Source organism: Paramisgurnus dabryanus, chromosome 11 (genome assembly GCF_030506205.2).
Source record: "Paramisgurnus dabryanus chromosome 11, PD_genome_1.1, whole genome shotgun sequence".
In the NCBI taxonomy this organism is placed as follows: Eukaryota; Metazoa; Chordata; class Actinopteri; order Cypriniformes; family Cobitidae; genus Paramisgurnus; species Paramisgurnus dabryanus.
Window position 1 is genome coordinate 26,846,531 of NC_133347.1, and position 15,709 is coordinate 26,862,239.

At 38.5% G+C, this 15,709-nt stretch overlaps 1 protein-coding gene across 3 annotated transcripts in view; it reads left to right on the forward strand.

Annotated features, from left to right (window-relative positions):
* The window catches only part of cabin1 (calcineurin binding protein 1), a 102,360-nt gene that overhangs the window by 842 nt on the left and 85,809 nt on the right, over positions 1-15,709 (forward strand). For all 3 annotated transcript variants that reach the window (XM_065247647.2, XM_065247648.2, XM_073816266.1), the window contains exons 2-20: positions 141-185; positions 645-740; positions 1,042-1,155; positions 3,916-4,050; positions 4,849-5,029; positions 5,439-5,568; positions 5,748-5,897; positions 6,149-6,561; positions 6,684-6,855; positions 7,656-7,789; positions 7,885-8,102; positions 8,206-8,278; positions 8,466-8,653; positions 9,096-9,227; positions 12,128-12,325; positions 12,773-13,015; positions 13,102-13,255; positions 13,327-13,439; positions 13,582-13,734. In XM_065247647.2, coding sequence (XP_065103719.1) covers positions 183-185; positions 645-740; positions 1,042-1,155; positions 3,916-4,050; positions 4,849-5,029; positions 5,439-5,568; positions 5,748-5,897; positions 6,149-6,561; positions 6,684-6,855; positions 7,656-7,789; positions 7,885-8,102; positions 8,206-8,278; positions 8,466-8,653; positions 9,096-9,227; positions 12,128-12,325; positions 12,773-13,015; positions 13,102-13,255; positions 13,327-13,439; positions 13,582-13,734 — 3,000 coding nt within the window. In that variant the 5' untranslated portion in view covers positions 141-182. The remainder of the gene's footprint in view (positions 1-140; positions 186-644; positions 741-1,041; positions 1,156-3,915; positions 4,051-4,848; positions 5,030-5,438; positions 5,569-5,747; positions 5,898-6,148; positions 6,562-6,683; positions 6,856-7,655; positions 7,790-7,884; positions 8,103-8,205; positions 8,279-8,465; positions 8,654-9,095; positions 9,228-12,127; positions 12,326-12,772; positions 13,016-13,101; positions 13,256-13,326; positions 13,440-13,581; positions 13,735-15,709) is intronic.

Sequence of the window (15,709 nt, forward strand, 5' to 3'; positions counted from 1 at the left end):
GTCTGTGCTGTCTGACTAAGGTGAAGTGTTAAATTTTGTTTTGCATTTGAGTTTAGAAATGACAATAAAAGGTATTCAGTTTTATTTCACTTCCTCATTGATTTTTATTGTGTGTTTTGTGATATGTTGCACCATGACAGATGCTGATGTTCAGAGCGAGTGATCCTTAGTAAATAATAAACATGGTAAGTTTTTTATGTTATTAGTGTTTGAGGCTCACCATATGTCATTACCATGTACAGAACTCTTATTATTCATCTATGCCTAATAATGCACAATAAATCACATGTGATTGTCACACGCATCTCATCAGTAAAGCCGGTTCCTTGATTAGTAATAAATCGCCATCAGCTGCTTTCAGATGGAGCGGAGTTCCCTGACAAGCGGGGAAATATCGCATTCATAATCATAGGCGATTCCTCCTCGATTATGAATATGATATTTCCCCGCTTGTCAGTGAATTACGGCTCTGTGTAGTAAATGCCTCTCCATCTGAACATCTGCGTCAATGACGTTTATCCATTTTCCTTATCTCACATGGCATGACGGGCCAAATTAAAGGTCCTTGCGGGCCAAAGTTTGTGCACCTCAGCTCTAAAGGATTTGATATTCCGTGTTAATGTTTGTCCTCCTGTCCACCATAGATCCGGATCGCCGCTCTTAATGCCGCGTCTCAGGCTGCGGATGAGCATGAAGAAGCCTTCAAAAGCACAAAACCAAGTCAAACTAAGGAAGCTCAGGTGAAAAGATCTTTTTGCATTTACCTTTATATCACACCCATTTAGCAGACATTTTTTATCCAAAGTGTCTTAAAAAAAACAAAGAAAGCATTTCTTCTTACACTGATCTGATATACACATCATAATCTGTCTTTTTCTGGTGTATCTGAGCTTATGAGTTACAATCAGACAACTATTTAATGCCAATAGGACACTACTTAATTATTGATGAATTAAATAACAGTGGTTGTAAATAGTATTTTGTATATAGCATTAAAATTCAGCTGTTGGTGAACATTGTTTTTCTCTTTCTGTGTGACAGGAGGCAGAAGCTTTTGCCCTTTATCATAAAGCTCTTGACCTGCAGAAACATGACAAGTTTGATGAATCTTCCAAAGCCTACCATGAGCTTCTCAAGACCCCTCTGCTCAAAGAGGTACTATCAAACATTTCAAGTCCTGCTTAACAAATTTTACCTACTAAACATTTATTGAATATGTGCTGGCAAAATGAGTCAGAATGCCCCCCTCCATCTAATTTTGAGCTGCAAAGAAAAGAAAGTATAAATGTCGATTTTGGTCAAAATGTAGGTTTTCATAAAAATAAGTACATTATCCCAATCCTCTCAAAAATGGTCATCAAACATCTAAAATGATCTTTATATGTATGTTTTCTAAGAGGTGTACTGTCCTAAATGCTTAACCTATACAAAGATGTGTGTCGTCTGACATTTTGATTTTAAAACATGCAGGAATTATAAAATTAAGTGCAGGATTTGCTTTATGTTAAAAGAGTTATTAAGAGACATGAAAACAATATTTTTTGCACTGACTGACAGATCCGTGTGCACACAGTGGGGAACTCCGATATATACACACACACATGCACAGAATTCCAGTTTTAAAAATATTAGGGCTGCCTTATGGTAAGTCACAACTATTCGTTTGCAGAATAAACGTTTTTAATTAATTATGTATAATTATTACACACTGCACATCAACAAATATTATGTATATATAAAAACAAAAACATGTATGTATAATTTTAAGGAAAAATATATTGATATAATAAATATTTATATATGAAATAAATTATATGTAAATATACACATGTGTATACATATGCCAATTGGGGATGCAGCGATTAACCGTTTTTACTATTAACCGCTCTTTAAAATGTCACGGTTAAGTAACCGTAAAGCCTTTGCTACACCACATATTTTAGTTTCACGCACACAAACCAGATCCAAGAACCACCAAGAGGTGCGTGCGTCATGATGCAGCACAGGTCACATATAGTCTAATAAATACTTCACAAAGAATTGAGTTGTAATGAGGAATTATCATCAGGTTTATCTACATGTAGGACATATGCGACCCTAGACCACAAAACCAGATATAAGCACAGGTATATTTGTAGCAACAGCCATCAATACATTGTTTGGGTCAAAATTATAAAAAAAATGTATAGACAGTTTCAGCAGTAACAACATAAACAAGCGGCTTCGGTGGTCATCAAGTAACTTCCGGTAAAATCTGCTAAGAATAAATAACAACAAAGTTCTTTAAAGGACAAGTTTGGTATTTTACACTTAAAGCCCTGTTTTCAGATTGTTTATGGTGAAATAGAACGGTTTTGACTGAAATTTCGAACTTATGCGGCTGCCCCGAGAATTTTTGGGTGTTAGTGTTTCAGCTCCTACCTTTACAATGGGTTTAATGGTGCACTGGAACAATCCTTCCTAAAATGCATTAAACTTTCGTTTACAAAGACGTGAAACTCACCGAGTGGTCAGGGGTGTTCACTGATATGCTCACACAAAAATTGCTGCAAAAGACGCATTCCAACCGGTTTTATCGTAGTTTTTGCCAACTCCATTAACTTGTATTAGTTGTGCTGTGAGGTACGGTATTACTCCGCGCCGGGAACTTTGTTTCTATTCTTGCAATTGGCAATGGCGGATTAGCGCCACCACCTGGGCTGGAGTGTCTATTATTCAAGCTCTAAGCGGAAGAATATACGGGTGTCAGGCGTTTGGAAAAATAGGTCCACAAGTTAACAACGAATGCTAAAACAGCTGTTGGAAAGCATCTTTTGCAGCGATTTTTGTGTGAGCATATCAGTGAACACCCCTGACCACTCGGTGAGTTTCACATCTTTGTAAACGAAAGTTTAATGCATTTTAGGAAGGATTGTTCCAGTGCACCTATAAACCCATTATAGAGGTGTGAGGTGAAACGCAAACACGCAAAAATTCTCAGGGCAGCCGCATGTGTCGAAATTTCAGTCAAAACCGTTTTATTTCACCAAAAACAATCTTAAAACAAGGCTTTAAGTGTAAAATACCGAACTTGTCATTTAAAAGTAGTTTATTTATATAACAAGCAAAATAAAAAAACACATAGATAACCTAGGAAACCAAAACATTTGATATTATCGACAAGGTATTTGCTTAAGAGTTCAGTTTAGAAACTAGTCAGACCATTAAAAAAACTAAAACTGGAAGTAAAGTTCCAACCAAACACATAAAGCGTCACCGCACGTATGTCCAATAAAACCGGCTATAGCCAAAATCATTAGGATATTAAGTAAAGATCATGTTTCATGAAAATATATTGTAAATGTCCTACCATAAATATACCATTTAAATGCGATTTTCTCAATATTTCCTTTAAAGGAACAGTATGTAGGATTGTGGCCAGAACTGGTATTGCAATAACAAAACTTGTGGCTAAAACTGGTACTGCAATCACCCAACTGGTGGCCAATACACAACATGACAACATAAACATCAGTTGAGGGCTGCAACTCCACTTTTTAAATGACAATATCCTGGCCAGACCACTGTTGTGAGTGATATACGTATTTGAAATGAAAATGATTTCTTAATGTCTATTGACATATCAGGGCCATTTTATGATTAATTGATATAAATTTCTTACATTCTGTTCCTTTAAAGATTTTTTGCACCCTTAGATTCCAGATTTTCAAGTTGTTGTATCTCAGCCAAATGTTGTCCTATCCTAACAAACCATACTTCAATGGAAAGCTAAATTCAGCTTTCAGATGACGTATAAATCTCAATTTCAAAATATTGACCCTTATGACGGGGGTCAAATCAAATATAGCTGCATTAACTCTGTTGGGTATGACATCTTGGATGCTATCATTATATTTTTATCTTTGATTACACCAGGCAGTGGCATCTGAAGATGAGAAAGTTGGACTCAAGCATCCTGGGCTGATGTTAAAATATTCCACCTATAAAAACTTGGCCAGCCTCGCTGTACTCCGAGATGATATTGACACTGCCATGGACCTTTATGTGCAGGTAAACACATGCAGCCATATAGACGTCTGCAGGACTGAGCTATTATTATTACTTCTTTGTAATAGTACTTGAATAAAATAGAGGACAAACATTAATGTCATTTTTCTCATGCTCAATGCCATTGCTTAAACACATTACGCCTAGACCCAATGAGTAAGGGTATTGAAGAGAGCCTTTCCTGATTGCTCCTCATAACTACCTTGCTTATACTTAGGATTATAGATTTGATCAAACCCTAACTAGCCTCATGTATAGTTTTAACTCATCTTACATGTCTGTACTGCAGAGATGAATAGTATATTAGTCTTTTTAAGCAGAAACGAATTATAGAGGGCCACAGGGATGACGTATATTTCTCCTCTGGTTCTCTCGCCAGAAAGCCCATTTATTTTGCCCATAAATTAATCTTCACAGATGAATAAAAATTGTAAATGCGTTAACTAGAAATACAAATTTTATGCATTTTAACTTCAAAATTCATTAAGTTGTGTTCAAATGTGAAGACTAACTTGTTGGAAAAAACGTGTAACTTTTGTTTAAAACACAGCTTATTTTTTGCGAAAATCCAAAAGTCTATTGGAAAAATATATGCTCTTTTTTGCAAGGGAACCTCGTCATCCCTGCAGCACTCTTTTACTTTACGTAATTGTAGCTGCTTGCTGGACAATTAAATATATTAAATAAATCCTATAGACTTGTAAAGTGTATGATGTCTTGTGACCAGCGTATCATCGAAATTTGGGAGTGGGACATTTATACAGAAAAGCAGTTATTGGTGAATGCATATTTATTTTACAGGCCGTCATGCTGGACTCTACAGATGTGAATATGTGGTATAAAATGGGCAGGTTGGCTTTGAAAAAGGCGAGTATGCCTTTGGCCCGTCATGCTTTCGAGGTGGGCTTACGCTGTAACCCTGACCACTGGCCCTGTCTGGACAGCCTGATCACAGTCCTCTATGCCCTCAGTGACTACAGCTGTGAGTTAAAAAACATCAACCAATTACATTTATTCTCACGTACTCTACTGGTCACATGGCTTATTACTGTAGTTAAAGGCGCACATGTAAGCAGTGGACTGAGCCGTTGTTTGCAGTTCGCAAATTCACCACCAGATGTCGCTAAAATCTGCGCTCAGTCCCTTTAAAGGGATAGTTTGGCCAAAAATGTAAAGATTCTGTCATAATTTACTCACACTTATGTTGTTACAAACCTGTATAAATTTCTTTGTTTTGATGAACACAAAGGAAGGTATTTTGAGGAAAGTTTGTAACCAAACTGATTGACTTTCATAGTGTTATTTTTTCTTACTATGGAAGTCAATGGGGCCTCTGATTGGCATTATGTTCTTGCTAGCATTATTCTCTTTTCTGTATGCTGCTTCTGTAGGTTGTCTGTACTACATCTGCAAGGCTCTGGAGAAAGACACGGGTTACAGTAAGGGTCGTGTGCTAAAAGAGAAAATCTTTGAGGAACAGCCCTGTCTCAGACGAGACTCAATGAAGATGTTTTCCAAACTGTATGGACCTTCATCTTTTACTGCTTTTTGAGATGCATGTATGCCAGTAAGCAGTGTCGTAAGTGCATGGATTGTTAACTGTTATATATATGTGTGTGTGTGTGTGTGTGTGTGTGTGTGTGTGTGTGTGTGTGTGTGTGTGTGTGTGTGTGTGTGTGTGTGTGTGTGTGTGGTCGCAGTGATGTGTCAGTGCTGTATGGTGATGTGGATGAGGATGAGGCTCACAGTATTGTAGAGGAGGCGCTGGAGATGAGGAGACAGAGACAGGCTAAACTAACACGCCACCCAGTAGCTGATCTGCAACTGGTTCAGCCAATCAAATTCTTCACGTGAGTCCATCACTATCATTCAAAAGTTTAGGATCATTATTTACTAAGGTTTTATAATGATACACTCATCCAAACTATGGATTAACAGAAATGTAGCTTTGGGAATTATGTTTATACTAAAAAAAATCCAAAATAAATCAAAACTATGTTATATTTTAAGCTTTATTAAAGGATTTTACATCTATTCTGATGTATTCTTTTTCATTTTTTGGTCTTTTAAGTTGATCAAAGTTTTCTCCCTCATGTGATAGGTGGAAGAGTGTGGGTGAAAGTTTCCTAGCCATGTACAAACACCAGAACGCTTGTCTGGTCCCACGGCCCGACTTCGGACGCAGAATCGACCTGTCGATGTACCGCGACCCGGACTGCCTCCTTCAGGTGTCCGTCACCACTCCAGCAGCCACATTCGCCGTTTCTGTAGACCCTCCTCAGCCCCCCGTGCCAGTCGCTCTGCCTCAAGCCCCCTCTGCCCCTCCTCCTGTACCCAGCAGCCCAGCCACCAGTCTGCCCCCATCCATCGAGTTTCCCATTCAGCCGCAGGACCAGCTCAGCACTTCTGTACCACATAGCCAGAATGTAGTCGAGGTGACCACCACAACTACAGTCACTGTTTCTGCTACCAATGGATCTGAGGATGCTGTGGTTACCACGGTTACCTCCGCAGGTCAGTTTGAATGCATACACATGTATGTACATACAATCAGATTTAGAGTTGCAGTTCGTTGCTGGTTATATTTTTTTCTAAACCCTTGATGGTGTTAGTAAAATATATTGTTCGTCCTATAGCTCTGGATGCTGCCTTGAGTGACAAAGTAAAAAAAGGCACAAAGAGAAAACGCGTGGTGGAGGACAATGTAGAGACGGCAAAGAGACGTTCGGCACGTGTCCGTAACACTAGATCCAAGAAAGAAGAGAAGATTGACTTCCAAGAAGTTCTCCTGAAATTCCTTCCATCCAGGTTTTTTAAAACTTCATCTTTTCAGAGCTTATGTCCAACAAGCAACAACTAATCGATAAAATTGATAATGAAATTCATTGTCAACAAATTTCATTATCGATTAGTTGTTCTGTGATGTCACACGCTCCTGCAGCACCTAAATATTGGTTCAATCTAATTGAATCAATATTTATGTTTTTATCCGATTAGTTGATTAATCAAAAAATAAACGGCCGATTAATCGATTATTAAAATAATCGTTAGTTGTAGCCCTTAAAGTCCTGCTTCACATAATTCTTATTCGCATAATAAAATCTTTCCCCATCAGCATTAAAAAAAAAAGTTGCCAGTCAGCGCCAGCATTTTGTATGATTTAATTCCTTCCAGAAAATGTTCTTCTTAAAATATATAAACATACAATACATCAAATGAAAGAACAGACCATCTGCTTAAAAAAAAATGTTTCATCCAATGTTCATTTGTTTCTTTTTATCACCTCTCAAAGCCTACAAATGTGTAGGTTTCTTAAAAAATAAAAAAATTAACTGAAGGATTTTTGTGAAGGACTTAGGTTAGAGATCAGATTTAGAACGATAATGAAAACATACATGGAGTTCTTACTGTTTTTGGATAAGTGGATGCTTCAGTGTTTTATAAGTTGGGTAAGACTATAAATATAAATTGCCTTAAAAACTCGTCATTGGCAGGAAAGCATTTTCTCTTAATTGACGCGATAACTCATCAATGGTGGGCAAAGAGTAAAAATTATAAATATATTTTCAGGAGTTCGATGTCACATTGACTAACTTTGTTATTTCCAGGCTAAGAAAGTTTGAAGATGATGAGGATGAGGAGAGTCTCAGTAATATGGACACACAGTGTGATGTCAAACCTGATTCCCAGTTGAACCGTGGCACTGGTTCCGACGCTGAGTATTTAATTTCTATGGAGTCGGGTACAGAAACCGGTTTTGTTATTTTAATTTCGTCAAATTTATTATTGATTTTCTCCATTTTACGTTTTTCTTCTGTGGTTGTTTTTGTTCCACAGAGCGTAAGGAAGTGCATGCGTTCTTGCTGGCAAACATGCAGAACGGTGGCATCCTGGAGTTGATGATTCGCTATCTGAAGGCAGTGGGACAGAAGTTTCTGGAAGAGTGGCCTGCAGGTCTCAGTGGAGTGGTGCTGGATATATTCAACTGCTGGAGGAAACACAGCGCTGGACTGCCTAACCCACTTTTCAGAGACTCCAGCAATCAGCACATAAAGGTAATGGTCTTTATGTAATACATGTTTGAGTAAGTGAAAATTGTAATTTTTCTGTGATTTTCCTGTGTTATATTGTCTAAAATAATGTATGTTTGTGTAACAGGAAATGATGCTGATGAGTCTGTGCTGTCTGGAACTGCAGTTGGAGCAGAAGACCTTGATGAAGAGCAAGAACAGTAAGAAACTTAGTGGACGAGTTCAAAACTTTTTACACCCCGTAAAAAATCGGATTGACCAAAACACATCTTAACATCTGGTGTAAACAATCAATCAAACATCCACATCTGGGGCTTGATGTCAGGCCCTCATGTGTCACAAATGACAAAACGCAACCCCAACCAAATGTGTTTACTTTCTCTTCAGTTTCTCAAAGAAAGATTGCGTCTGGGTCAGGAAGGGATTGCGGGGATGCGGATAGTTCGGAGGACCGCTTTCAATCGGACTTATTCCTCCTGACCATGGCTTCTTCTCAGAGAGATCTGTTTGAAAACGACTGGATCTCTTTTGCTGTCAGAGTTCACTGGCTCAAAGCAAGACATCTCGCCTTTCAGGTAAAAGAACGCCATCTGTTGAATATCTCATTTATTGTTTATTTCACAATTTGACTATTGCATGAATTAAAAATAAACTAGGGTTAAAACCTAAAATTGAAGTGTGTTTTTATGCATCATTAGTGAATTCACAATGATTTTTAATACATTTTCTTTTCTTTTACATAGGTTTTCCCATTTTGAATTAATCGCCCAAACTTATATTATCACTTAAGCCACCACTGCTTTTTTTGGTTTGATAGTGGCACAGAGCCGCATGGCATTTTTCCACTTTTTCTGAAAAATTGCTCATAGATAACTTATTTTCTTAGGTTTCTCTGGATATTAATCTGAGATATTAGATATTTTAGTAGCAAACATTAACTCAGTTCATCTTTAAATCAATCATTGTTATATATTTTTGCTCTGGTGTAAACATATGAATGTTAATGTGCTGTTATAGGGTGACATGGAGGAGGCCCTCGAGTGTTACGACATGTGTGTCGGTCTGCTGAAAGGTCAAAGCAGTGAGACAGAAAAACTCAACATCATGTTGCCCAACCTCAGCATGGATGCTGCCATATCTTTAGAGGAGGTACGGTATCAAGGCTGATAAAACAAAAATTACACCAGGTGACAATTTAAGTCTAACTTCAGCATATATTGATCAGCTAAAAAACAGGAACAATAGTAACAGGAACTGAAAACTTGCGGTTGTCAATGTCAGCAGTAGGGCAGCAATTAGAGCTCTTCTCCAGTCCAAAGAAATGTACCCGACCCGAAATGACCAAATCACTTTTTACCTGACATCTAGGTGAATAAATACATTTTTTAAAAAGAAAGACACGACCCGAGACAAACCTGAGTCCGACACAACCCAGTGGCAATTTTTTTAACCCCACTGTACCCAAATGAAAACGGCACTGACGTGTTTTCAGTCCGTGACCCCCAGAAAGAAACCCCGGTGGCCTCGCAACCAATTTGGCCCGCTGGTTCATTTATTTTTATTTGTTATCTGATGACGACACCAAGGTAACCACTAAAAGGTGCATACAAAATTGAATGACAGGTTTGGCTCAATAAAATTAACCTACCACCAGCCACACAATGTCGCAAGTGCTTTGGCAAACAGAAGAGGTCTCGGAAAATGACTCAAATTCACGTCTTCTCTGGTCTGTTCAACAAAAACACTTCATTTTAAATCACTTAAGACCCGATGCCCCTTAGTATTATACCCGACCCGTATTTGAGACACACAGGAATCTTTAGACCCAAACCTGCTTGGGTCTCGGTTCAGACATCAGGTTTTTGGATCTAAGAGGACCTGTGAAGACCTTAAGCTGCAACAACTAATCGATTAATTGATAATAATTATTTAAGAAAATAGTGTTTAACGAATTACATTATCGATCAGTTTAGGGAAGTCACTTGCAACAACGCAAGCTGCGCAGACTAGTTATACATCAGTTGCATCTGCTCTGAACAATGACAAAATCACTTATAGAAAACAAAGAAATTTAAGTTTTATTAAATTGCAGCTATGGTCCGATTTACGTTATTAAATTCCCTTTGGTGTGTAGTTGTGTATTAGTACACGTTAACGATATGCAAAAAATACAAACCCCAAAGTAAACGATGACATGAGTTATCACCTCCAATGTAAATCTCTTTTCTTGGACTACAACAAACACACGGATTGTACGCAACAGTTTACTTCCTGGGATTAGTGATGTAGACAAGACCGACATTATCAGAATTCCTCCCGCTTGGACTCACAGCCTGTAAGTTAACTCCTGTTAGCATTGCATTGTGAGCGAATCTTACAAACGTGGTAAGGAGCGTCACATTTCCTGCTGACGTCAGAGGTATTCAGACCAATCACAACGTACAGATTAGCTGGCCAATCAGTGACACAGAGCTTTTCAAATCAATGAGTCTGTATGGTATGTGAAATTTTTTAACCATAAACCATGCAAACACATATTATTATATCAAATACGCAAAATGAAGTTGTTTTTTAGCAATTAAATAGGTGCACTTTAATAAACGTTGCGCTTTTGCCTTCGCCATGGCCCTGTCAATCATCACGCTGTCTCATGTCAACATTTACATGGATAGCTCAACCAAAAATAAAAATGACCCCATGATTTACTCACCCTCAAGCCATCCTTGATGCATATAATGATCTTTATTCAGACAAACACAGAGTTACATTAGAATATGTCCTGGATGTTCCAATGGTTATAAATAGTGCTTCCATCCTCAACAAAAGTAATCCACATGGCTTAAGGGAATAAATAAAGGCAATTAATGCAATTTTGTAAAAAAATGTTTGAAATGATTGATTTTCCGTCCTTTTCTCTCTCTCTCTCTCTCTCTCTCTTTCTCCCTCTCGCTCTCTTTTTCTCTCAAATTATTTCCGTGCACAAATGAAACATCAGGGCTGCCGTTCGTCCAGGACTCCAGTCTCCTGCAAAATGAAGTGACTGAAATAAGTTTAAGGTGAAGCACTGAATTAACTGGGAAAAAAATCGAAGCCTAAACTGAATAAAAAACAAAACATAATTAATATTAATAATATCAAATAAACCTAAGTATATTATAATAATACAATTACAAAAGTATAATTTTCTTTAATACAATTAAATTAAAATACTGAAGTACAGCATTTAGAAGGCTATAACTTTTTTTTATTATTGGAGGTATTATAATGTGTGGAAAATATAGTAAGGATTTAATAATGCTACGCTGCGGTCTCACATAAAAAGGAAAGGAAAACAAAAAAGAAAGTTGTTTCTTTTTAAAAAGTAATGAGCAATACTTCTAAAAAGAAATGAAACAAATGTTGGTAAAGTAATATCTTTGATAGTTTAACGTACATTTTATGTGTCTCCGCTCGGCATACGGATCTCCTTTCAGCATTGATGGCGTCCCTGGTTTGTCCCTGTTTGTGCTGTCTATGCTCCAGGATGACTTTTTTATCTCTCTGCTACCCGTCTGACTCCTCACCTGCTCTTATCTTGGGATTGTTCCCTGTTCTGACTGGACTACCTAAAAAGCAAACTGGAGTGACTCCATACTCGACTCTCTTTGTCTTTTGACACATAGGTCGCTGAATTGCATTTACATTATTAATGAAATTATTATATCAAAATATATGACTGATTTTGCTCTCCAATTTAATTTATGTATGTTAAAAAACTTGGGGGGGACATGTCCCCCTTTGCCCCCCAGTGGTGCCAGACCTGGTCAAACTGTTTGTCAGAGGGGAAGTTGGTTTATACTACACAGGTGTTCAGATTTGGCCATGACGTGATTATATGTTTTTGTATTATCTGTTCTTGTAGCTTTGTTTTTAAAGATGGTTTGAGGAAGTTTGAGTGTATGTTTACAATAGTAAACTGTTATTAAAGAGCAAGGATATTCCAGTTTGCAATGACGTCCTCTTTAAATATAGACAAATGGATAATGCTTATGTGTCATTGCTCTGTCTAGATTGAGAAGAAGTTGAAGTCTCTAGAGCGATGTCAGTCTCTAGAGGAGATCCAGAGACTGTTTAACAGCGGAGATTATCAGTCTGTGATCCGTTTACTGCAGCCAACGCTGAGCTTTGGTCCCAGCTCGGCACGAAACAAACCATTAGATTACATCAGCTCTGCTCCTGAGAGACCGGCCCAGCTGTTACTGTTACAGGTAAAACATTAACACTTTATCAAGCAGCATATGCATAACACATTATAATATAATATTTAAAGGTGGGGTACATGATTTTTGAAACACACTTGTAGCCAATCAGCAGTAGGAGGAGTATCTACTAACCGACATTGTTGTCTGGGTTGCGTATGTGTGGGGCGGGTCTATCAAAAGAAGGTCCAGATTCTATTGGGTTAGGGGCGTGTTTGTGTAGGTGATTTCAAAAATCAACATTGGCTTTCAGACATCATTCACCCCGCCTTTAATGCATTTAACCATTATGGTCAGACATTAACCTGTGGTTTAAAAAACGGCAGATTTTCATGGCCAAATATTTCCTGTCCATCAAAAGTGAGTGGTTTAAAGATCAAATATGTGTTCTGGGTAAAACTGGACATTCACATTTATGCATTCACCCCCACATCTATCGTCTTGTTCTATCCCCAGAGTTCCCTGCTACGGCTTAAAGACTACAGCCTTTGCCTGGAAACGTCTGAAGTGTCTCTCAATGAGGCTTTGCAGCACCTGAACTCCCCATTACCCAGCAGCCCCTCTACTAAGGAGGAGTGGGTAACCACCATCACAGCCTTGCTGAAGGGCATCGAAAGCTGCATCGCCGACAAACCCGAGCTGCTCAGCAACACCCCGCGCTCCACACACCTGCCGCGTCTCGCCAACAACCTCATACAGGTGTGTGTGTAATTAACCAGGAGTACGAGTTTGTGCGTCATACCTGTGTTTTTTGATGGTCATGTTTGTGCATATTCTCCTTTTAGTTGATAGCCAGCAGTATGATATTACCTGATGACCCCAAAGAGGCGCATTTCTCCTCCCTGTTGCCATGGATTCTGTTGTACCATCTCATCAAACAGGAAGAGGCAGCGTTTGACTGCATGCTGCGGCAGCACGTTGCAGATGAGGACGATGAAGGTAAAATCAGTTCAATTTTAATAGTTTGTTTTGATACTTTGATACAGTACTTAGTTGTGTTTGTTGTGTAGAAGATGATACTCCATTGCTGCCCTCGTCTCTCATGCTATTAAACACGGCGCATGAATACCTGGGCCGTCGCTCCTGGTGCTGCAATTCTGATGGAACTGTGCTTAAATTTTTTGTGAGTGTTTACATTTCTCATTCTTCATGTACGTTTCAATGCTTCGTAGTAGTTTGTCACCCTAACGTTTTTTTTTACTCGGTTTCTGCATAGCATGAACTGTCCTATGATTTTTCTTTGTGCTGTGTGTGTGTATGTTTAGGTAAGTGTATTACAGAAAAAGCTTTCAGGACATGAGAAACTGCCATATAAAGAAGATCTGGAGACGGCGCTAGAGCAGTGTTTCTACTGTCTGTATGCGTATCCCAGCAAAAAGAGCAAAGCCCGATACCTTGAGGAACATTCTGCCCCACAGGTAAGTAACACACACATATGAGAAACATTACATCTGTGTAGAGTTGAAATTTAAATAATAACTAGTAAATAACAAAACTAATAAAAATTAACTAATGGCGCTTTTCCATTGCATAGTACTCCACGGTTTGGGAGCTTTCCATTGGGTGCAGTACGTAGTACCTGATACTTTTTTTCGTACCACCTCGGTTGGGGTTCCAAGCAACCCGGGCTGATACCAAACGTGACGTGAAAACACTGTAGATCACTGATTGGTCTGAGAGAATCGTCACTGCAGCGTCATCGCTATAATGTAGATTAGCTTTACCTGTGCTAGGCTAGCTTGCGCTGTCTCGAGCAAACGCGTTGTCATCTGTGCTCTGGTATAAGTTCCCAAACTCACGAAAAACATCCACAGGTTGAGAATCAGGGACTCCGTTAGCAGTTTTTTACAAACTTGCAGTTTGTGGCGGAACATTCGCGACGAGCACGTCAGCATTATATGCTTAAATGCAACTTAAATGATGCTCAGCGGAGCGCCGTCGACTGGCGCCGCGGTGTTTGAACAGAAACTGTCATGAGAGAGATGTAACGTTAGTGATAAACGCGATGTGCAAACATCTATTTGTGGTGACCAAATTTAATTTTGTGGCGGACTAAGAAATAATAAATGTATGGGAATGTACAACGCTCTCACTTGTATGATGTCACAGCAGTAGGAAGCGCAAATATAACCTCCCACTGCGAAATGTTACTAAACTCGATGGAAAAGCTAACCACGCCAAAGTGAGGTGAGCTGACCCAAACTAAACTAAACCGTGGGGTACTATGCAATGGAAAAGCGCCATAGTAAATGCCCCTGATGCCCCTGTGAGGAGCTTGTTTTCTTCTGTTGATACTTTTGAAAAAGTTTTCTTTACCAAATATAGTTTTACAGTTTTTAGACAAAGTCTTTTTTTGTCCCAAAATATTTCAGTTTGTTTTTTACACAAAGTATGGTGCATGGACAAATATTTTTGTGCTTTTATGCTGAGTGTTGTTTTTCGCTATATATTCTTGACAAGATCCCTATTCAGATGATAATAATCTCATAGGGAGGTAAGGTATTTTCATCATGTTTTCATTCATGTTTTTCTCCTACTATCCACGTAAAAAATCCCAGCCGGATAACCTTCTGGTTTTTTTTTCACAAACACCAAGGTCGTTTGCTACATTGATTTTTGCCTGAATCCAGATCTCTGAGTTTATAAAAGGGATCAATGCAAAAGTCATTCTGCACTTCCTTTTAGACCACTGAATTTATTCTGCATTTATTCTGCAATAGTGAATCGTCTTTCTTTGTGTGCATTTTAAACATTGATATCTTCCAAATTGAAATGGTGATAAGTATATGGGGACAAAGCTTCATCATTGCTCCACTACAGCGAGTAGGAGCTGATATAAACAGGGTTCCCACGGGTCCTTGAAATCCTTGAAAGTTTGTGAATCTGGGTGAAAAAAAAATTCAAGGCCCTGGGAAGTTTTTGAAAATGTACATACATATATACAGGTCATTGAAAGTGTTTTTGCAAGAAGTTTTCTGGAAAAAAATTCCTAATATTCCCTGTGATGTGTAGGATAATATCATAAAAATTCTAGTCTTTTTAACCACACGTGCTAAACTGTTCGCTTTAAATGCTTATATCTTCTGTATGCGAATGTTGACTTGCACCAAAATGCTTTTTGTGTAGTTGTGTTTGACAAATGAAAACATCTCTGGTTACGTATGTAACTGTTGTTCTCTGAGAAGGGAATGAGACGCTGCGTCCCCCTTGTCATACTTCCTGAGTCCCTGTAACGCCGTTTTTGGCAATATTTCAGATAGCGATATACTTCCTGTCTCCTTTGATATACACATTCTTACCCCTGGAGGCTTCCCCAAAGTTTCACCGCAGTGACGCAGAGTGAGTTCCCTCGAAAGGGAACTGTAACAATGTATCTTGGGTAACACGATGTAA